The following is a 24,406-nucleotide window of genomic DNA, read 5'->3' on the forward strand; positions in this document are numbered from 1 at the left end:
CCGGCGGGTGTCCTTATAAGGACATAACATTTATGAAAGGTTTGTGCACAACCTTTTAGCTCTTCCACAAATACAACCCAAAATATGGACCAGATATGTAGACAACACTTTCACCATAATAATAAAAAAAAAGACCAATTAGTGAACACCCAGAGAATCATCAACAGCATCTTCAAAGAAATCCACTTTACCAGAGAAGAAGAAAACAACAACTCACTACCGTTCTTGGACATCCAGGCAGAATGCATCCATGAACTAATAGTCAAAAGACATGATGAAAACGTCCGCTGGTGGGCGCAGCGGACTAAACTACTGTTAAAGTAGCACTTAGCTACCAGCTGCCTGCAATTACTGCGAGTTCAAATCTCACCAGGCTCAAGGTTGACTTAGCCTTCCATCCTTCCGAGGTAGGTAAAATGAGGACCCGGTTTGTGGGGGCAATAAGCTGACTTTGTATAAAATAGAACACAGTTTGGGGGGGCCAAAAAGCCCTACTAAGCAGGTATATACAAAAGTATGAAGGCTATTGCTTAAAAGCATTGTAAGCTGCCCTGAGTCTCCGGAGAAGGGTGGCATATAAATCGAACTAATAATAAAGAAAGAAAGAAAGAAAGAAAGAAAGAAAGAAAGAAAGAAAGAAAGAAAGAAAGAAATACATACATACATACATACATACATACATACATAAATATTAAATAAAACAAAGCAAATTTAACTCCTAACTTCTAAGACTGCTTGTGAATGCTCTGTTTTCTATCTATATGACTTTTCCTCAGCCTTCTTCCCAGTTTTGCTTTCCAACAATAAAAATGACTTGACACCATTTTAACTCTCCATAAAAAAGCCCTTTAATTAGTGACTTATTTAGCACGTTACCAAAGAAATATACCTTGGATATGATACTGGAGTACAAGCCATTTTAAAAAATGTTCTTGTGCATTGTAGAAATGGGAGAGGTTTTTTTTACTCCCGGATTGATGGCAACTTGAATTTAGGCAATTATTTTTCTCTCAGTGTTCTGAGGCCTCCAAAGGAAACATAATCATAGATCACCTTCAGATTAACTTTTGAAGAATTCGGAAGTGGAAATAGTGGAGTTGTGGAAGTGTCCAATAAGTCCTCTGGCATCTAAAGCAAAACATTTCCTACAACATATGGCTTAATTAGATAGTCTACATCATTAATTACAAGTACTTCTTTACATATGGTAAACCACAGCTATCACTTGTTTCTTAATTATGCAAAAAGTTGTACATCTCTTAAAAAGTATTGTTGTTCCTTTAAAAATTGCTTATACAGTACTTATTATGACTTAGAAATCACTAAGCAGAACAACATACACCCACAATATTATTCTGCTTTTACTTTTTGGCACCACATTGCTAATATCAACTTAAAAGGGTACTATTCCTAAATTTATATATATTTATCTATCAAATTTGTAAACTTACCTAAGTCCTTATTTTCAACCTTAGAATAGAGGAAGCAGATCCTTACAGAGTTGAATCCCATGTATTAAACAGGTCTGCTAATTAATGTACATTAAGCTGGATAACATATTAGATTTGTATAACTAGAATATCCTTTTCAAAAGAACATAAGCTTGTTTATGTAGTTGCATTCTTCTCTGCCTCCCTCCCTCAGTGGAAACTGGATATAACATCAGTCATATACAGTATAAACTTTGTGCCATGATTTAGCCTGAATTGCTTGTATGTGTGTGTATATATACACCCATCTTATTGTGGAATCTTAATGTGTTAACAATCAATAACGGACTTCCGTATTCATTTCGGAGTGAACAACTTTTTCTACAGATACAGCAACACAATTTAAAATAGACTGTTGAAAGAACAAAAGGCCAGAAAAATTGTATGTAGCAATTTGGGGCAATAGAATTTAATGGGACTTTGGTTCATTTTATTATCTACAAATAGTAAAAAGTACACTATGTATTTTCTTAAAATGTTATGTAGGCTTTTGAGTAAATTTTCAACTTTTCAAATCTCAGACAAGCAAATTTATATTGTGTGTGCACACTAAATTTAGTCCAAAGGTGCTTTTTCAGGAGGCAACTGGTCTGTCTTGTTTTTTCTTTGAAGACATTTTGCTTCTCATCCAAGACGTTTCTTCAGCTCTGAAAGGATAGTGGGGAATGGAAGTATTTATATTCCTTGCAGACAGCTGGTCATTTGCAGCCTTTTAGAAGGTCCTTGGAACAGTTGGAGGTTTATCTGTGTCCTCAGGGTCACCTGAGTAGTGCTCCTAGTTCCTGTAGTCTGCAATTTTTTTCTCTGGAAATCCATTCCTACTCCCACACCACTCAAAGGGTGTTCATCCCAAATTGTATAGCTAAAAGTCTGTACAGCTTCTCAGTCACCCAGGTCATGGTTGTCTCAAAGGGAGTAGGAATCAATTTTTGGATGAGAAGCAAAACGTCTTCAAAGAAAAAACAAGAAAGTCCAGTTGCCTCCTGAAAAGGCACCTTTGGGACATAACCATGACCTGGATGACTGGGAATCTCTACAGACATTTAGGTACATCAAAGAAAGTGCTGCAAGTAATGTGGATGGACCCATTTCTTTGCTGCAGTGATTGTGGATATTTGTTCTGTGTTGCTGCTCAGCTGCTATTTTATGTTTCTGTTTTTAGTTTTCTGATTTTGTTTTTAATTGTTAACTGAGGGGTCCTTGGTGCTCTTTATATTTGATTGTTTACCCAAACTAGATAACATCATCAGTGCTGGTAAGGAGTAGGGTTTTCTCTCAGTTTATATTCTAGTGGCTTGCCCTGTCAGTGTTAGTGAAGATGGTCTTAGAGGTTCTTTGGTTGGGCTGTTTACTGCTGGCTGGTTTGGCATTTTCTTGATTGGGGTATTATGTTAATCCTGGAGTTAATCTACACTGGTCTGGGTGCTGATTGCTGGTGGGGAGGTATTTTGGTCTTTTTGTTCTGCTTTTGATTGTCTCTTTTGCATAAGTAGATATTGTTTATGTTTATATGTCCATTGATGGCTAATTTGTCAGAGAGGTTTCAAAGTATTTCTAGCAGGACTACCAGATTCTGTAACAGCTTCATTCCCTATGCCATCCGTCTGGTAAACTTGCAAGATTCGTTTTTCTCGCCATGTACATGTATACATCCTAACTAGACTGTGATGTTTCTCTGCGTCATATGTGGGTATGTGCATAATTTTGTATTTATTTATTTTGTCATGTTTATGTAGTATATGTTGGAAGTGATGACCTTTTTAGAGCTGTATGCAATGAAATTTCATTTTAATGTATGCCAATTAGTGTACATTCAAGGTGACAATAAAGTTATTCTAAGTCTAAGAGTGCCAGGCTTCTAGAAATTTGGTAGCATTTTTGTGTGTCCAATCACACTTGGCCAATAAAAATTCTATTCTATTCTATTCTATTCTATTCTATTCTATTCTATTCTATTCTATTCTATTCTATTCTATTCTATTCTACTCTACTCTACTCTACTCTATTCTAGCTTCTACATTAGCAGAATGCAAAAGTCTGGTATTTTTCCTATCAGCTTTTTAAAAAAAAACTTACCTTACTTTCAAGCCAAGAAATTGAAAGTGCTAAAACAAAATATCTTTATCCCACTGCCTTTTATTTCTATCAAACGGTTTATACATATCTTACTCATTCTGTATTTTTCCTTAAGTCTCTGTTTGCTGTCTCCAAGCACATTTCCCTTCCCTGCCTCATCATCTCCTGTTCCTACAACTCTCTCTTCTCCCTCCCCCCCCAATCTTGATCCCTTTGTTGGTAGCATTTTAAAAACCCACCTAAAATACTTTCAATTCTCTTCCCATCCAACAATTTGACTTGGGATTCAACAGGTGCCTCTTGAGCAGCAAATGAGACAGAAGCAGAACCTGTTGGATTTCTGTCCCATCACCCTACATATAAAGGCACAGGAGGACCAAGGGATGAAAGCAGCGGCGTTTATCGATTTCTTATTAACCATGTGCCAAATCAAGGAGCAGGGAGGTCGAGAGCCGGCCTTTTCCTCCCACTCCCTGCCCTACAAATTCCTCCCGCAGCGATGAAGGAAAGCGGTTCGCCTCTTTCCTCTCGGGTGTTTTTCGCTCTCGGGAGTGAGGGCGGTAGACCCAGTTCTTCCCTGCCCGCCGCCTACCTCCTTTCCCGTTTTCTTGGCCAGGTAGGGGTAGGACTTGGAGTCCGGCCAAGGCAGAGGCTTTAAAGAAACCGACCTCCATCGCCTCCGTTCCCTTTCCACCTCAGCACCTGCCCTAAGTAGGACCGCCGAGAGCAGCACCAAGGGCGGCCCAAATGGGTACGTACGGGAAAGGAAAGGGGTTGGCGCAGCGGCCGGACCCGAGGGTCACCGGCTGGGTCTCCCAAAGGAGCCAAGTCTCCCGGCTTCGACGAGCAGCCTCTGCCGGTTGCTTCCCTCGCTCAGGCGTCTCTCTCTCCCTCCCCCCGTTACTTCGCCGGGTCTGGAGGCGTCTCTTCGCGTTTAAAGCGCCTTGGGAGCACTTCTGCGCCCTTAGGCTGCAATTGCGCTCTATCCGGTTCTCTGGCGGGGAAGCCCCACAGAAAGTTCCTTCTGAGGGGACAACTGTGGGGTTGAGGAAGCTCAGGCGGTTCCCCGGATCTGTTTTAGCCCAAAGTTATCTCTCTCCCTCTCGAGAGGAGGTCCCGGGGAGCGGGGATGGTGGCTTATATTCCCCGGTAAAGCGGGGGGTGGGGCGCGCACGCAGGGACCTCCACAAGAATGGCCAACCGTGGGCGGCAAAATGAAAAGAAAATCCCAGCTTTTAAGAAAAACTCTGTGGAGATTCTCAGCCATCCAAATCGTGGTTGTCTCAAAGGTGCTTTTTAATTCTTTTTCCCTCAAGAGGCAGCTGGACTTTCTGGTTTTTCTTGGAAGACGTTTTCGCTTCTCCTCCGAGAAGCCGCTTCAAGCTCTTCTTCAGAGCTGAAGAAGCTTCTTGGAGGAGAAGCGAAACGCCTTCAAAGAAAAAACAGAAAGTTCGGTTGCCTCTTGAGGGGGGCGGAGGGGGGAAAGCAGCTGCTTAAGAAACGTCCCCTTCCCCGGAAATAAAGGGAAAAAAGGTGGCCGCCCGCCTTTTAAATCTCCTCCCCCCCCCCCCCGCGCGCGCTCAAGTCGATTCCTCGCACAGCAACGAGGGCGCCCGCCAGCCCGCCGCGCAAAAGGGAGCGAGACCGCAAGCGCTCGCGGGCGCCCAGGTGCTTCGAGGAGCGAAAAGAGATTGGCCGGAGTTCGTGTGCAACAGAACTGGCCGTCGGTGGAGAAGGGAGTCTGGCGAAGGGGGGGCGGAGGGAGGGCAATACAATACCGGTCCGTCGGCTGCTGTGGTTGCCGAGTCGAGGAACTCCGTCGAACAAGCACAGCCGCGTTTGGAAAAGGCAGGCGGCTGCTTCGACGTCCCGACGCTCCCCGCGGAGCTTTCCCAACCGCCTTGGTTCTCGCCCCCGGCTGGGTTTGCTTGACCCGCTTACCCGAAGTTCAGCCAGCTGTGGCTTCATTAATAATGAACCCCGGGTTTTCTTTTCTTTTTTTTCTGGGCGGGACGCATCGCAGCCCGGAGCGTGAGGCTAAACTGGGGGCGGCGAGGCGCTGCTTTAATCTGCGCGCCAGTTTCCTCGCTTGCTCGTGAGCCGAAACTCCTCTGCTCTCTCGCCCTTTGGGGAGCGGCGCGCGCTCCTGGTCAGCGGAGGGGCACCTGACCCTCGGCCGGAGAGGGGAGGGCGGGGTCGGAGGAGGAGGAGGAGGAAGGGGTCTCTGAGGGGATAAGCTGCAAAAGGTGAGGCGCTCTATGGCTGCGCTTGGAATCCAGGAACTCGCTTTATGGCCCCTTAAATGGGATGCAGATGTATCCCATTTATATCAGGGAGTCGTCGACTTACGACCACGCGTGAGCCCAAAATTGATGGCTGCTAAATGACAAAATTTAAGGGAGCCTTGCCTCATCTTAGGACGTTTCCTGCTACATTTGTTAAGGGAATCACTGCAGTTGTTAAATTAGTATTAAGGTGGTGGTTAAGGGAATCTGGCTTGCCTCTTTGACTTTGCTTGTCAGAAGGTTGCAACCGACATGACAACCGCCATAAATGTGAGTCAGTTGTCGAGCATCCTAATGTAAATGACGTGACCACGGGGATGCTGTGTGAAAAACAGTCAAAGGTCATTTTTCCCAGTGCCGTTGAACGGTCACTAAGCGAGTTGTTGTAAGTCAAGGACCGCCTATATATGCACCCACTTTTCCTAAAGGTGCCAGAAGTTTTAGTATAATGCTTGTGCTTTTTATTTATATTGCTCCCCAATAAGGACCGGACTATTGAACTGAGTTTCATAAGAGGACTTGGTGCAATTAGTTTAAATGCCTTTCTCTTGGTCTCGCTTACTAAGCAACTAGATAATAGAAGGCAGGAAGAGGGTGTGTTTCATCAACAAAGTTAGCTAATTGTTAGGCAGGCTTTTAAATGATGCTCAGAGCATAAGGTTTAAATCTTATCTTTAAATCTTCAGAATGCAGCCTGCACAGTGTCAAGATAAAACCGTGCCAAACTGACATTACATTTGCTGAGAAAGCAGTCGGCCTCTCCTAGCCTTTCCTAAGCCAATGTTCTGCGTTTGTGAAGTACCTAGCCACAAAGGAACCAGAAAGCCTACTTTAATGGAATCCATGGATCAAGAGGCAAATGTCTAGGGTTAGAAAATTGGTGCTGTTCAGGTGAATTTGCTATAGTTTTTATATGTGCCCTGAGTTGCCTAAGGAGCCCATAAAGTTCTTATGGAAACTAGGTTCCAGAAACTAAAGCAGCTTAGATAAACTGGCTAATCTTTATAACTTTGTTGCTTATACATATTTCTACAAGGCTAGCTGAATTTGAATATCCTTAAATAAGCTAGGGATACTGGAGGTAATGTTTTCCTTTTTTTCCTTCCGCAGTACCTTCTCATTATAAAATGGGTTTGGTAACTGAAGATTGATCCACCTGATACGAGACCAAGTTCAGTGTACCATAATCCTGATCAATCAGTATACCAAAAATCCCAAATGTTTTGGAGTCTGCTATGGTCACAAGTCTTACAAATATAAAAGAGATCTACCTTGGGTGTCACTATTTTTTACATATCAGCTTGTAAGTTAATGTACATCTTGGGTTCCTTAAATTAATCTGCCTAAAATTCAGTGAAAAAAGTGTAAAGTTAGAGGTTTTACATTTCTTCCTGGAACAATCTCCTGCCTTGATGTGGTTACTACTCCTGCCACCACCTGTTTTCCAAGGGAATGCTTTTATGTAGCATCCTCCCTCTCTGATCCCGTTATAGCTAGCCCTCAACTTACAACTGTTAATTTAGTGACCAAAGTTACAATGGCACTGAAAAAATGACTTGTGACAGTTTTTTACACTTATGATCATTACAGCATACCCATAGTCACGTGATCAAAATTCAACTGCTTGACAACTGACTCATATTTATTTATTTATTTTTTTTATTTTATTATTGAATTTCTATACCGCCCTTCTCCCTGAGGACTCAGGGCGGTGTACAGCCAGAATTAAAAAACATGCAGTACAAATATTAAAAACAATTAAAAAATATATAAATTTGGCCCAATTAAAACTCACTACCAATTAAAACATTTAAAACATTTAAAAATTTATTTAACTGTCATAATATTTATGACGGTTGCAATGTTCCGGGGTCATGAAGGTTTGCAAACTTCTGCAAAGTTGACGGAGAAGCCAGATTCACTTAACAACTATGTTAATAATTGAAAAACTGCCAGTGATTCACTTAACAACTATGGCAAGATCATAAAATGGAGCAAAATTCACTTAAATGTTTCGCTTAGTAATTTTGGGTTCAATTGTGGTCGTAAGTTAAGGGCTACTTGTATATGAGAGAAGAAAGCTTCATTCTGAATTGCTTACTGGCGAATGAAAGGGAAATAAGTAATAAGTAATGTATTTGGCTAAGAGCCAATTGGTCTGTCCTCCTCTTGTGCTAATGGGCAGGTAGACCAATCTCACAAGGGATGAGTAGAATCAAACTTTAGTACAAAAAAGATTCATATAAAATATGCAAGGGCTGAGTTTACAGAAAACTATCAGAAAACATATAAAAGACTTAAACAAACATAATTTTAAAATAAAAAGTAATTGTATGGTATATTTTTTATCAGAGGCTGACTAGACTCCTCCCCTCTTTTCACAGGCATATGTCTTCTTGCTCATTTTCACCTGCAGTCTTTTCAAGGACAAAGCCTTTTCCCCTGCAGCAGAAAGCAAGTGGTTAGGTCAGTGATGGCTAACTTTTTTGCCATCACGTGCCAAAAGCAGGGGGAACATGGGGGGGGTGTTGAATGGGTGCCCACACCCATAATTCAAGGTGCCCTGCTCCCATGCATGAGTGTGTGCTCCCCCCGCTTTTGGCACATGATGGCCCGGTGGGCCCGGTAGGCCCGTTTTTCATCCTCCCCAGGCTCCAGAGGCTTTCTTGGAGTCTGGGGAGGATGAAAACTGCCTTCCCCCCCCGGAGGCCCTCTGGAGCCTGAAAACTGCTCATTTCCCGACTTCCGGTGGGACCAGAAGGCCTGTGTTCTGTCCCCTCCCACGAGTGGCTTTGCAGAGGCTCAAATGGCCCGGCAGTAACAAACGCAGGCGAGAGAGACTGAAGTTGGCCCTTTAATAAATAGTTCTTTTCCAAAGCGTATATCAGTCCAATAGTTACCGGGCAATGTTCCAAAGGTCTTGGCAGACCATTAGCCAGCAGGCTAATGCAGGAATGCAAACTCTTGTCAAAAACTCCAAATTAACAGTTGTAACTCCACTGCATCCAAAACGTCAACAAATTGTTCACCATGCCTTTCCAGCCCAGTCACACCCCTTTTATACTTTGTAGGGTGTGGCCCTACGTCTCCTGACCACACCTCTTAGGACGTGGCAATAGCTGTTCTCTACGACGTCTTCTACGTCTCTCTCTTTCATCCAATAGGGGCTCCCCCTCGTCGTTATCGGCCTCTATTTCCTCCTCAATTTGGCTGGGGTCTGTAGGCACGTCAGCAACTGTCAGTTCTTGCTGACTCACCAGTGAAGACGGCCCCTCCGGCACATAGCTCGTAACAGCTTCCTCCTCCTCCATATCATCCTCCGAATCAGCATGCGAAGATGAATCAGCCTCCGGGGCCGGGGTCTCAACAGCCTGTTTTAGATATATAGATAGATAGATAGATTGATTGATTGATAGATAGTTAGATAGATATAGTGATAACTATCTGCAATTAGAAATAATTCCATATGTAAGAAAGGGTCCCAAAAGTCAAGTTGATGCGGTAGTTGAGAGCTTATGATTAAAGCATTGCCATTTTGTACCCATGCCTGATGTTAAGTTGATGCATATACAAAGGGTGTAGAACTTTGAATGTGGGTTCAAGACGTCCATTGTTACTATTTTTGAACCACCTTATGGCCACTTCAGAATGTTTTCAGTTCTGGTGCCCAGTAAGAGTTCATCATTTAGAACTTACTGTTTTTAATTTGTCAGCTCATTGTTGTTCCCATTTGTGCTGAAATTATTCCCTTTACAATTAAATTGTTTTCAAATTTCTTGCATCAGTTCAGAACATCATACTTTACAAATCATGCACATTCAGATCTAATGCTTCCATTTATCAGAACAAAAGAAGCCATCAGATCAAAGAAAAAGCTTGAAAATTATAGTAAAGTTGGAGATAAGCACTCACCTGAATAATATCTTCTTTTCACTTTTTGAAAGATACTAGGTGGTTTTGTATTTCTAGTTCTTATTGGAAAATAATGAGTTGGTTTAAAATTATAGATAACAAAAAGTGTTTAATTGTCTCTTAACCATATGGTAACCACAGTTGTGTTTGACCATTGACAGTGACTTGCAAAAGTTGACCTTTTGTCCTTCATGTGCTGAAGGATGCACAGAACGGTATTTTTTATTTTATTCAATTTCTATAGCTGCCTATCTCAAGCAAGTGACTTTGTATGGCAAACAATCATAAAATACAAACAATTATAATATCGCTCAAATTATATATGGCAGCAGAGGAAAAAATGTCACCATATATGTCAATATAACGAGGAAACAGAGTCCTTCACATCCATGCCCTGGCACCAGTGGTGGGTTCCTCCCGGTTCGGCCCGGTTCTCACGAGCCAGTAGCGGTGACGATATGTCACCGAACTGGTTCTGCCCCCCCCACCCCCCCGCGTTATTCTTACCTTTTATTTGGCCCCACCCCCAATCTATTGCTGCCTCCTGAGTCCCAGCTGATGGCTAGAGGGAAAAAAACTGTTTAAACTCTTGCCGCGGGGCTTCAAAGGGCCGCCCTACAGCTGATCAGTGGTAAAAGAAAACAAATGAGTAGACCGGTGCCTGCAAAAATACATGAGTAGATCAGTGCCTGCAAAAATACATGAGTAGATCAGTGCCTGCAAAAATAAATGGGTAGACCAGTGCCTGCAAAAAATAAATGGGTAGATTGGTATAGCTCTGCAAGCAGTTAAAAGCCTGGTAGACCAGTACCTCTGCTAAATCCTAAATAATTGTCACATGACCATCAAGCCATGCCCACAAAATAAGCCACACCCACAGAACCGGTAGTAAAAATTTTTAGAACCCACCCCTGCCTGGCACAAAGCCAAATTTTCAAGGCCTTATGAAAGGCCTACAGGGTTGGGTCATCCTCAGCTCTGAAGGAAAATGCTCTAGAGGATGGGCTAGAAGAGAAGGCACATCTTTGAGTTTTTGCCAGTCGAAATTCCTTGGCTGATGGGACTCTTATCATGCCCAGCCTGCCTGATAGAACTGGATGGGTAGAAACCACTGGGAAAAGATGGCCACTAAGTATTAGGATCCCATGTCATGAAGGGCTTTAAAGGTGACAAACCAACACCTTAAATTGCACCAGGAAATGCACAGGCAACCAGCGCATCTCATGTAGTAATGGTATTACATGTGACAAATATTTGACACTATTTATTACCCATTCAGATGCATTTTGCACAAATTAAAGTTTCTGAATGCTTTTCAAGGGCAGTCCCAGGTAGAATGCATTGCAAGAAACAAAACGAGGTCACAAGGATGTGAGTGACCATGAGTAAAGCCTCCTGGTACAGGAATGGTGCAACTTGTGCACAACCGGAAAGTGTTCAAAGGCCTTCCTAGCAATAGCTGCCCAAAATGCTCTTCTAGCAGGAGCTATGAGTCCAGAAGGACTCCCAAATTACACACTGGGTTCATCTGGATCAGAGCCATCCCATCCAGGACCAAAGAGGGAAGAACCTTGTCATCAGATACCCAGAGCCACTCAGTCTTGCATGGTTTGAAGCCCATTGCACCCCATCCTGATCCCTACAGCCTCCAAGCACTGACACAGGATATCTACAGCGTTGCTCAGGTGACCTGGGATGGAGATATAAAGCCGGGCATCATTGATGAAGCTTCACTCCAAACCACTGGATGACCTCATCCAGCAGAAGTAAAAAATGAATGAAAACTGATTTTAGCAAATCTTTTGCAACGGATGCCACTAAAGACTTAGTTGTTTCAAGTTTCAAGTTTATTAGATTTCTATACCGCCCTTTTCCCGAAGGACTCAGGGCAGTGTACAGCCATATTAAAACATATAGATTTATAAAATTTAAAACCAATTAAAATCTAGTATAAAAATTTGGCCCGCGAATTAAACACACATACACCCATTTTAAAATTCGTACTAGGCCAGTCCGGCTTGCTGGAACAGAAGGGTCTTAAGGGCGCGGCGAAAAGTACGCAGGTCGGAGCTAAGACGAAGCTCTAGGGGCAGCTCATTCCAGAGGGCTGGTGCCAGTCTCCCCTGGGTGTTGCCAGTCGGCATTGTTTGGCCGACGGCACCCTGAGGAGCCCCTCTCTGTGGGAGCATATTGGCCGGTGGGAGGTTGTTGATGGCAGAAGGTGGTCTCATATATACCCCGGTCCTAAGCCATGGAGCGCTTATAACTTCTGACAGTTGTATAACTTCTGACAGTTGATTTCTTGTGTTTGGAGCAACTGTGATGCTTAACAGTAGCTAACAGTGCTGTCAGTTTTTTCATGCATTGTGAACCATGAACCTTTTGCTATTAGAATAATCACAAATAGACCTGTAATAACTATAGATATGCTTATCCCACAAATCAGTGTTCTAAAGTACAGAGCCACCTTGTACTTAGGTTTTATCTTCAAGATAGTAAAGCAGGGGGCAAAGGTGCTTAAGAAATGCTGACGTGAATTCTGCTATTGTCCCAACTTTTTAAAATTCTGAAGTGATATATATAAAGTGATAATTTCTAGGGTCCAGCACTGCTCAGACTTCTAGAGAATTCAGTGAAAGAAGCAAAACAATGACTGTGACACAAATCAATATTGGGGCTCTTTTTGTCCGTTCCATAATGTAGATAACAAGTTTGTATCTTCCATAGTCTCAATCCTGGGGGGGAACTGTACTTAAAGTGACACTGAGAGACAATATTCAGCACAGATAAGAACCACACCATTTGCTACTGCAGGATTGAATACCTTTGTAGAATTATATGAATTCTGAGCTAAGAATGAGCATGTCATAATCACTGCTATAATATTGCATGGATTCAGATATGTCCTAAAATGTAAGGCTCGTTAAGGTTGCTCAATTTGTTTCTCTTGCTACAACAGGTCTTATTACACTATCTCACTTTTCATTTGGCATCGAGATTGATTATCTGGTCTCGGAAACACATTAGGGGAGAGGTCATACATCACAATAATCATACTTTAAACTTAGTTAAATACAATTGAGCGTGGCAGATGTTATATGAACCAAGATTAATAGGTTGCTTTAGAATTATGCAGACATTAGTTCTCCAGGGAAACAAAGCTCAGGGTAGCCAGAGATGTGCCGGAACATCTGCAAGCAGAGGTGCTCCCAAATTGGTGCTCCCCTAATATATTGTATAATTACTTATCCAGAACAGGTGGTAATTGAGAAGGGTTAATATAAGTAAAGAAATCAGCTTTGCATTTTCTAAGGGTAGGCTTTTCAAATCTGCAGTTTGGAAATGTAACTAAAGTATGATTATCTTTCAGTTTTTCCATAGATCTTTCATGTTACAGTATTCCTATTTAAATTTATATTTTATAGATATGTAATAGACTCTATTACCCTCTATTAAATAGAGGGTCAGCTTTAAATATTACTGGTATAATGCCTGTAATACAAAAACATAGCTAAAATTACATCCTCTCTGTAAGAAATGACTGTTGTACTGTTGCGCTGTATTGTTACTATTATTTTTCATTTTTGTTTTTGTTTTCCATACAGAGGAAAGTAAAGGAAAAAGTAGGGTAAGTGTTAATGCTGAAAAACATGGAAGCTTTGTTCTTGCCTACTCTTTTTCTTCTTTTTTCTAAGAACACATTATTTGCACTCTATAATCTCTGACGGCTTCTAATGCAAAATTCAGGGCTGATTTTGGTCTTTGCATGTTAACCTAATCTCTTTGACTGTAGCCTTTACAGATAGTCCTCGACTTACAACAGCTCAATTATTGACTGTTCAAAGTTACAACAGCACTGACTTTTGACCATTTTTCACATGACCATTGCAACATCTCCATGGTCATGTGATCAAAATTCAAATGCTTGGCAACTGCTTCATATTTATGATGGTTGCAGTGTCTTGGGGTCATGTGACCACCTTTTGCAACCTTCTGACAAGAAAAGTCAATGAGGAGCCAGATTTACTTAACAACCATGTTACTAACTTAACAACTACAATGATTCACTTAACAAGTGGCAAGAAAAGAGGTAAAATGGGACAAAACTCATTTAACAAATGTTTCCCTTAGTAACATAAATTTTGGCTCTCAATTATGCTCATAAGTCTAGGACTATCTGTATATATTTATTGACTTGTTTTACTAGTAGTTTGGAAAGCAAAAAAGAGAGATTATATTACCGTGTTACAAATCTTTTTCTGATTAACTTATTATGATTAGTCTATGGTTAAAATACATGTTTGAATTTTAATTAAATCTAGCAAAAATTATATTCTCTAATCAGAGTATAACCCAGAGATGAACTAGGATTTATTAGGGGTTTTAATGGTGTTAGTGGATTTATCTAATGAATTTGTCTGTACTACTTAACTATCCTGTCGGAGGCTGGACATCAGCATGCAGTATATTCCAATAATCATGAAGCATTATCTGCTCATTTCTATTTTCTTCATCCTCTCCATTTTAATTTATAGAGCAGTTAGAGTGATACCCTATTTCCCCAAAAATAAGACCTCCCAGGATAATAAGCCCAACTGGGCTTTTGAGCGCATGCACTAAAATAAGCCCTCCCTGAAAATATATAAGCGCATGCACAGCCAGTCCCCACCATTTCCTCTGGTTACAGTTAGGGAGATAGAGCTGGAAATCAGGTAAAATGGCAAGAGGAGCCCCATCTTGCTCCACATGCCCCAAAATAATAAGATCTCCCCAAAAATAAGGCCAAGTGCTTATTTCGGGGTTCAAAAAATATAAGGCAGGGTCTTATTTTCGGGGAAACACGATACTACCTAGTGACTCTTTAATCTTTGCTATGTCTAGGCCAAATGTACTTGGAGAGGGAGCAGTTTATATATATTGTGTAGTTTCAGAACTTCTTTTCCTTGAAGGATATTAGTAAATGTGGTAAAAAAGTTGTTTAGTTTTATAAACATTACTGTTAATTTTGTTGTTCTTTTTGTCTTACCTCAGGCCGGTTGCTTTGGCTACCCGCTTAGTATCTTCTTCATAGTCATCAATGAATTCTGTGAAAGATTCTCCTACTATGGAATGCGAGGTGATTTAAAAAATTTATATTCTAAGTTGGAATTGCTATTGATGCACCTGTTCGCTGATTTTCCCATTAACTACTTTTATTCTTTTCTTTTCTTTTTAGCTGTGCTTGTCCTCTATTTCAAGTTTTTTCTCCACTGGGATGATAATCTGTCTACTGCTATTTACCACACATTTGTTGCTCTCTGCTATCTAACGCCTATCCTTGGAGCACTCATAGCTGATTCCTGGCTGGGAAAGTTCAAGTGAGTGTATATCGGTGGGAAAGCACACTTAGGAGATTCAAACTCTTTCCCTCGGGAATTTGAAGGTGGGATTAATTTCCTTAATTCAGAATTGGATCAAGTTATGGCACATTTCATTAACCCATCAATATATAATCCAGGATCCTATATGAAAGCTCAGAAGCCTGACTTAAATAGAGAAATTTTCTTTAAGGCATAATGTGTGCTCAGTGTACTCCAGTAAATAGGTAGTAGCAGGCCTAAAGGCAGAAAAATAAGTTAATATATTTAAAATAATTAATTAAATATAGGTATCATTCTGCTTCTGTCATATTAAAATTACAATTCAGTATTTTGAGAAATGGGGGGGGGGGGGCATATCCATGGCTTGTAGGCCCCTTGTTTACACACCTTTAGTTTAACACTTAAGGACGTACATCTTGCTGCAATTTTTCAATTCTTACCAAGTGAATAATATAATTTTCCTCTTAAAAAGATTATGGCAGTGTAGTTCTCTGGCTTCTAAGGGGAAAAGTTGGCTTTGACCATAAACAATGCATATTTACTTCTTCTTACCAACTCTTAAGTCAAACACAGCTTCTCCAGGATCGTACTGCCACTTCAGAAGGCAGTTGCATGAACACAGGAGAAAACCTAGGTATTTCAACAAGTTACAGACAGGTGTAACAGTTCCTATATGCATGCCCTCATATTTTCCCCTTCAAATCACAGAAACTGCTGCCCTAATCAAGGTGCACTGCTGGAGGGATACCTATCACAGGCCTTCCACTTTTTGCTTCTACAAAAGCCACTGATTGATCATGTCAGTGTCAACTTAGACACCATGTAACAAAGATTACAATGGCTAGGAAACATGTAATATTTTTATATTCCCCACAAATCTTAAATTTCAGCTCATACTTTGTTTTAGTTATAAAATTCAGCTAAGCTATCCTTCTCAGAGAAAAGTTTTATTAAAAAAAATTACAAAATTATGTCAAAGGTAATTTACATGTAAGATCTTGTTAACTATTGTAATGAGTATCAAGTAGGTTAATCACATTAATTAAAGAAATGTTTTGATTTCATATTGCCATTCGCTGTTTGTTTCTGTTTCCTATCAGGGTTTCACCTGGAAGTTATTCCGCACTTTGTTGTTCTGGGAATACTAGTTTCATGGGAGATCAGAGATGATATATCTGATTTTCATGTTTTTATTACTGTAACAGTGAAAAACTCGGTACATTTCCCTTATCTGTTTTCCAGTGTGGCTACTAACATATGACCAGTAAATGTTTACATTCATTGATTGAGGAAGAATAGATATTTTATTTCTGAAAAGGCACATCTAAACTTGTCAATTTAGAATCTAATCAAACATGCAAAGATGAACAATAAATGAACAAATGATCTCATGCTATGTAAATTCCATGTTTTCTACTTTAAAAAAGTGGAAATTGGAAATTTATAAATTTTATAAATTGGAAATTTATAAACTTATAAATCACATACAAAATAAATACAGTAAAGACTTTTGACTTCGGACAGTTATTTTAAACACCAGATTAAAAGTGTACTTATTGTTTAACATTCCTAGATTTTTTTTTAACTGAAGATTGTTGAGTACAGCAAATATACTGTACTTTGAGAACAGAAAATAAGATTTTTCAGAAGGCTTCTTCAGTGCATATATTAATACATGAGGTTTAAACCACATTTATATGAAAGTTTAATACAGTAATGGGTGCGCATACACACATACTATGTATGTGAAAGTGTGTTTCTGTGTGTGAATACACTGTGCAAACAGGATTAATTTCAAAGGGACCCAGTTTCAATTGATTTATTTTGCTTATTTTTCTATACTTAGAATTTAATTTGAAAGACAATAGCAAACCATATATTACTGTCAAGAAAACTATATAATCATGTCCCTAAAGTCCCCAGGAGATAAATTCTATTTGACAGTCTTTACCGTTTTACTATTTTTTCACTCCATTATCCATATTTGACATCTCCCCGTAAGGAGCTACTAATACTGACAACCCAAATAGAAAAACCATCAAATACTGAATAGCATTCAGTAATATTTACATATGTGCAATTGAGTATGCTCATTTTTTTATTATTACACACTGTGCTAAACTGAGTGAACCAATGTAGCATTCTTCTATTAAAAAAAGAGCGAGAGAGACATCATTAAAAATACATCTTCTGTCTGCGCCTTTCATTGCAGGACCATTATTTCCTTGTCCATTGTGTACACAGTTGGGCAAGCAGTCTTGTCGATAAGTTCCATAAATGACTTGATGGATGGAAATCACGATGGTGCTCCAGATGACATTAACATTCCCATGTAAGTTGCACTTATCTTTATCTTCTACATGAACACATATTGGGACCTATTAGGCATTCAATGTACCACAAATCTGTTTACTGTGCGCTTAATTATTGTAGCCTTGGTTCCTCCCTTTGTATCATCCTATGACCCTATCATGTGGCAAAGTCCAAGGAGCTTTTGTCTGATGTAGCAACAGATCGCAGATCTGCTTTTACAGACAAAGTGCTTCCATTGCTGTCTTTTGATTGTGCTGTGAAAAAACATTTGCAAGAGTTTGTTTGGTTTTTCAAAATGGAAACTTTGTCAGCTTGTACTCTCCATTTATAAAAAAAAATTACTAATTTTACAGCACATTGTTAAAGATTGTTAGATACAAGCTAATTTTTTAATTCTTGCCCTTCTAAATTACTATCTAGGAAATAATCCTCTCTCTACCCAATACTAATTGCTAGATTAGATGCTTGTCCATTATAAAATTAACCTTTCAAAAATGTACTTTATAATAGTAATAAATGTGTACATGGGACAGGAAAACTAGGTGGTTCACAGAAACAACATGGAAGAGTTTTGGATGAACATTTTACATGTTTACAGATTATCCCAGAAAATTCTGTATATCCAGAAACATTTTTTAATATTTTGTAATATTGCATTGCTTTTGTCTAGCATAGCAGTTTGTATGTCAGTTTTCATTCTTGATCTATAATCTTATTTATGTCTTCATTATTTTCCTAAGGATGTATATTTGCCATGCAGATGTTCCTGGGTCAGGGGTTTTCTTTCTTTATATATTGGCAGGCTTCAGTTTAATGAGCTCATCTTAGTATTTATTATTGTCATGGTTGGTTTTGGGTTTATGGGTCATGTACCTATAATTTGGATCTGAAATGTATTGCAATAATCACCATTATGAAGATAAGCTAGGTGTAAATCTATACCATATTAAAATATGCTTTGGATAGGATATTAACCAACATGTATTTGTTTCATAATGTATTTTTTAATTCCAGTTTTCCAAATCCTATTTTCACAGTGGGTCATCTTCAGGGTGACTAGATATACTTTGTGCTGCGATCCCTTTGGGATTTCCAGAGATCCTATTATATGCCTCAGCTGTTTGCTCTTGTAGCCCATTAGCAAGTACATCTCAATGTTCAAAGTAAAACGTAGCTAGAAAAATACATGTGAAAAGACCAGGGTGCTTTTACATCACTCACCTATTATGGTTACTCTGTTGTTATAGAGCTTTCTCTATGATTGGTTTGGTCCTTATTGCTCTGGGAACTGGTGGCATCAAGCCATGTGTTGCAGCCTTTGGTGGAGATCAGTTTGAAGAAGACCAGGTATCAGTTTTATTTCATTACTTACAAATATTGTAACTACCATCCTTTGGTTTAATTTTTGGTTGTATGACAGTATTGTTGCCATATTGGATCATAAGGAAGTAAATGGAGGATCAAGAAATGGAGCTACAATGGATTTCCTTTGAATTGTGTGTGTGTGTGTGTGTGTGTGAGTGTCACTATGGAGATTTCTGACTTTCTATTTACAATATGCAACAAGATTCAATGGAAGTATAACAGATCTTCATAATATTTCAGAATTCACATCAACTTCTGTCTAGAATACTTGAAAAGCTTGTTCTTTGCCTTTTTCTCACCTGCTTCACCATGTAGCTTATACTTTTTCAGTATTGTACAGTATCTTTGCTGCAGCTACAGTTTGGCTGAAATTTCCTTAACCAAACTTACACTTGGCAACTTTCTCCTGGGGAACAAATGTAGTGATTTGGGTCCCAGCAATCGTCTGCTGTCTAACTTATTTCCATGTAGATTTTAAAAAATACAGGTAGTCCTTGACTTATGACAATTCAAGATCAGAATTTCCATTGCCAAGAAAAGCAGTGAATCACTGAAGTCGTTAAGTGAATCAAACAGTCATTAAGCAAATCCAATTTCCCCATTGATTTTGCTTGTCAGAAGCCAGCCAGGAAGGTTTAAAATGACTATCATATGACTCTGGGACACTGCAACCAATGAAAATGCATCCCAGTTGCCAAGCATTAAAATTTTGGTCATGTGACTGTGGGGATGCTGCTACAGTCATAAGTGCAAGTACCAATCATAAGTCACTTTTTTAGTGCCTTTGTAACTTTGAACATTGCTAAATAAATAGTTGTAAGGACTACCTCTAAACATTCTTTTATGAAACTTTTAAAAACTATATGATAAATGATTTTGCAAAACATATTTATTTATAGACACCCTATACTTTTATATTAGAAGAATGTCAAATACTAATTGATAATAAGGTTCTTCTTTGTATTTCAGGAAAAACAAAGAAGCAGGTTCTTCTCTATATTTTATCTTTCTATTAATGCTGGAAGCCTTCTTTCTACTATCATCACCCCAATACTTAGAGGTAAATTTTTCTACATCAGATTGATAAGTTTGTCTTGATATAGGCATGGGTTTGCTAAACACACAAATATACCGGCCAATACGCTCTCACAGAGAGGGCCTTCTCGGGGTGCCGTCGGTCAGGCAATGTCGGCTGGCAGCCCCCAGGGGGCAAGCCTTCTCTGTGGGGGCACCCGCCCTTTGGAATGAGCTGCCTCCTGGAATACGATTGATCCTGGACCTCCGGACCTTCCGTAAAGCCCTGAAGACGTTTTTATTTCATCAAGCCGGCCTAGCCTAAATGGTTTTTAATTGGGATTTTAAATTTTATGGATTTGGGGTTTTAAATTGGGTAGCCAATGATTTAATTCTTTTAATTATCTTAACTTTTGCATTTGTATGTTTTTTAATTTTGGCTGTTCACCGCCCTGAGTCCCTTCTGGGAGAAGGGCGGTATACAAATTAAATAAATAAATAAATAAATAAATAAATAAATAAATAAATAAGGGTAGCCATTTAGGAGGGGTCTGTATTGGTCTGTGTTTGTGATTAAACCAGTATTCTTCTGATTACAAGCAACCTATGATTGTTTTAATCTTTTGTTATCTACTCTTGAAGTGACAAAATTAGTAGAAAGTGACAAAATTAGTAGACCAGCGAAATGCTATGGATACCATTTACTTGGACTTCGATAAGTCATTTGATAAAGTAGACCATAACCTACTACTTGACAAGATACAAAAATGTGGGCTAGATAACATCACTATGGGATGGATTTGTAACTGGTGGACCAAGCACATTCAATATGCAGCCCTTAATGGAACTGCATCTACATGGAGGGAAGTGTGCAGTGGGGTATCCCAAAGCTCTGCCTTAGGCTCAGTACTCTTCAATATCTTCATCAATGATTTAAATGAGGAGATAGAAGGCGAACTCATCAAATTTGCAGACAACAGCAAGCTGACAGGAATAGCCAATACTCTAGATAGGCTCAAGATACAGAAGGATCTTGACAGACTTGAACACTGGGCCCTATCTAACAAAATGAAATTCAGGGGTGAGAAAAGTAAAGTTCTACATTTAGGCAAGAAAAACCAAATGCATAGGTATAGACTAGTTGGAACCTGGCTCAATAGTAGTAACTGCAAGAAGGATCTTGGAGTCTTATGAACAACCACTTAAATATGAGCCATTTTATAATGCCATGGTAAGATCACACTTGGAATATTGCATCCAGTTTCGGTCGCCATGATATAAAAAAGATGTTGAAACTCTAGAGGGAGTGCAGAGAGGAGCAACAAAGGTGATCGGGGGACTGTAGGCTAAAACATATGAAGAACATTTGCAGGAATTGGGCTTGTCTAGTAGTTTAATGAAGAGAAGGACTAGAGATAATATGACAGCAGTGTTCCAATATCTGAGGAGCTGCCACAAAGAGGGCAGGACAAGAAGCAATGGATGGAAACTAATCAAGAAGAGAAGCAACCTAGATTAAGAAATTTTCTGAAGTGAAAACAATTGATCAGTAGAACAACTTGCCTCCAGAAGTTGTGGGTGCTCCAACGCTGGAGGTTTTTAAGAGGAGATTGGACAACTATTTGTCTGAAATGGTATAGGGTCTCCAACTTGAGCAGAGGGGTGGACTAGAAGACCTCCAAGGTCCCGATTCTGTTATTCTGAAATACTCAGAAGCATAAATCCCAGCAAGTGAAACATAAATATCCATTTTCTTTCCCTATTGTGTCTGACACAGCTCAAATGTCCTTTCTGGTTTATATAAGGATTTGATTTATATAAGAATCCTGTTTGGAATCCAAGCCACAGACTCTAGTAATAGTGGGGACATTATTAATAGCAACAATTAAATTGGTTTATGTAAGTCAGAATACAAATGTCCTGGCTATAAAAACTATGTGTGTGTGTCCTGTATATGTGTGCATATATCTATCTCTCTGTCTCTGCCTCTATCATCTCTTATCTCTCTCTATCTCTCCAGGTAGTTCTGCCCAGAGGAACAAATGAATATGGAATTATTTTCCCCAGGGTGGGAAGATACAGCAACAGGGGAACTGTCCAAAGGGAAATCATGAAAGTCCACCATGGAGACTAAATATCTTTTCTGTATAGAGAGGATTTTCTTAGAATAGCTTAGTATCAAGATAGCATGAGATAGGGCAGTAGAACAGTAGAAGAATGTGCTATAGATATGCCTTAAGAAGTCAATAAATCATTACAAGCTGCCTGTATTTCCAAATGAGACTCCCATACTGTATATAAACGTTTGTTGAAATATAATATGTAATTTAGTTCACTGAATAATGGACAGGGAAGACCTGTCCTTTCCGGCTACTGTTGCAGAAAAACCACAACTATGCCTCCCACTTATTTTTTTGTACAGGAGTGGAATGTGGAATTCACGACAAACAAAAATGTTATCCTCTGGCATTTGGTGTTCCTGCTGCCCTAATGGCTATTGCACTGTGTAAGTCAGACAATTGATCTTTTTTACTCCCATATGATTAATTTTGTTACAGTGATATAATAGTACTGGTAGTCCTCAACTTAGGACCATTTGTTCAAGTTAGGATGGCCTCTGGTCTCAGAAAAGTTGACTAACAACTGGTTCTTGACGTTACAACCTTGTACACCCCCCCCCACAGTCATGTGATTACAATTTGGGCACTTGGCAATTTGTTTGAGTTTATGATGGTTGCAGAGGATTGAAGTCATGTGATCATGATTTGCAATCTTCCCACCCAGTTTCCAACAAGCAAAGCCACTTGGGAAAGCTGGATTTGCTTAACAACTATGTGATTTGCTTAATGACCATGGTAAAAATGGTCATAAAATCAGGTCCAGCCATAAAAAGACTCACTGAATGACTGCACTGCTTAGCGACCAAAATTCCAGTTCCAATTGTGGTCGCAACTACCTGTAATGTGTTCTGGTTCATTATGACAGTTTCCTGACTATATTGATCAATTATGGATTATGCATGAGAGATAACTTTCAAAAGCATAATAGATTATCAGAAAACACATAGCTCTTAAATTTAATAGCAGATTCCCCCTCACCTTACTTATTTAGCACTAGTTCTTAAACTATAAATTGATTTTCTACCCAACCTCCCTTGTTGAAACTTAAACACTTTCTCCAAATTTGCTATCTTTTGGTTTCTCTCTGCAGTTGTGTTCATAGCTGGAAGCAGAATGTACAAGAAAGTGAAACCAGAAGGCAACATTATGGTCCAAGTTGGTAAATGCATTTCGGTAAGCAATATATAATGCAAGACAAATATTTTCAAGGGCAGTTTATTTTCTTGAACTTGACATTGAAATAAATTTGTATTCAGTGATTTTCATACTAGTTGTCTCAGGGTTCTCTTTTTTTCTGAACTACATAAAAACCCTTAATCTGAATAGCAATTCTAGTTCCTTATCTATAATAATTACAGTTTGGGATTTAGCTCTAGTCTAGACTGATTATTTGCTGATCAGAAATATTCCTCTTCCTGATTCTTGCCTAACATGTTTTTCATGATCTCTGAAACCTAATCTGCATTTATGAAGGCAGAGTTGTTAATTAGGAGAAATAGTTAATAATTAATAGTTTATAATAATAGTAAATAATTAGGAGAAAACAGTGCTATAGAGCACTGCACACCAGAACAACTAGACACAAGAATAGTTTTTTCCCGAACGCCGTCACTCTGCTAAACAAATAATTCCCTCAACACTGTCAAACTAATTATTAAGTTAATAAATAAATTAATAACATTACTATTAATCTTCTCATCGTTCCTATCACCCATCTCCTCCCACTTATGACTGTATAACTGTAACCTTGTTGCTGGTATCCTTATGATTTATATTGACTGTTTTCTAATATGATTTGATTGCTTATCTGTTCCTTATGACTATCATTAAGTGTTGTACCTTATGATTATTGACGAATGTATCTTTTATTTTATGTACACTGAGAGCGTATGCACCAAAGACAAATTCCTTGTGTGCCCAATCGCACTTGGCCAAGAAAGAATTCTATTCTATTCTATTCTAGTGTAAAAAGCTTTCTGGCAGGCCTCTTCTTCCAAGGGTTCTTTGATAAATATAGTAATAAAAATAGCAATAGCACTTACACTTATATACCACTTCACGGCCCTCTCTAAGCGATTTACAGAGTCAGCACATTGCCCCCAACAATCTGGGTCCTCATTTTACTGACTTCGGAAGGATGGAAGGCTGAGTCAACTTTGAGCCGGTTAGGATCAAACTTCTGGCTGTGAGCCAAGTTAGCCAGCAATACTGCATTCTAACCATGGCGCCACCATGGCTCTTATACTTATGCAATTGATCTGCATATATAATTATAATATGCAGATCAAACCTCCTTATGCTCCATATGAAGCATTCTTGGCTCTTCTCCCTTCAATTCATCTCCAGGAAAAATAAACAGGAAAGTAGTTTAGATCTTCCTATCCAAAGCCAAAAATACAGACGTTGACAAACTGAAATCCAAGAAGAAAAGACTGTGCTTTGGGTAGCAAAACTGGAACAAAATTTGCCCC

At 39.4% G+C, this 24,406-nt stretch overlaps 1 protein-coding gene across 1 annotated transcript in view; it reads left to right on the plus strand.

Annotated features, from left to right (window-relative positions):
• Positions 1 to 4,758: 4,758 nt before the first annotated feature.
• Positions 4,759 to 24,406, plus strand: part of SLC15A1 (solute carrier family 15 member 1) — a 45,720-nt gene continuing 26,072 nt past the window's right edge. The window contains exons 1-9 of the mRNA XM_070943206.1: positions 4,759 to 4,855; positions 13,369 to 13,391; positions 14,795 to 14,879; positions 14,979 to 15,120; positions 17,336 to 17,455; positions 18,684 to 18,783; positions 19,771 to 19,861; positions 22,238 to 22,321; positions 23,026 to 23,108. Of these exons, the coding sequence (XP_070799307.1) occupies positions 4,759 to 4,855; positions 13,369 to 13,391; positions 14,795 to 14,879; positions 14,979 to 15,120; positions 17,336 to 17,455; positions 18,684 to 18,783; positions 19,771 to 19,861; positions 22,238 to 22,321; positions 23,026 to 23,108 (825 nt within the window). The remainder of the gene's footprint in view (positions 4,856 to 13,368; positions 13,392 to 14,794; positions 14,880 to 14,978; positions 15,121 to 17,335; positions 17,456 to 18,683; positions 18,784 to 19,770; positions 19,862 to 22,237; positions 22,322 to 23,025; positions 23,109 to 24,406) is intronic.

Source organism: Pituophis catenifer, unplaced genomic scaffold, assembly GCF_029215685.1.
Source record: "Pituophis catenifer annectens isolate HBS135680 unplaced genomic scaffold, rPitCat1.0.hap2 SCAF_4, whole genome shotgun sequence".
NCBI classification, from domain to species: domain Eukaryota; kingdom Metazoa; phylum Chordata; class Lepidosauria; order Squamata; family Colubridae; genus Pituophis; species Pituophis catenifer.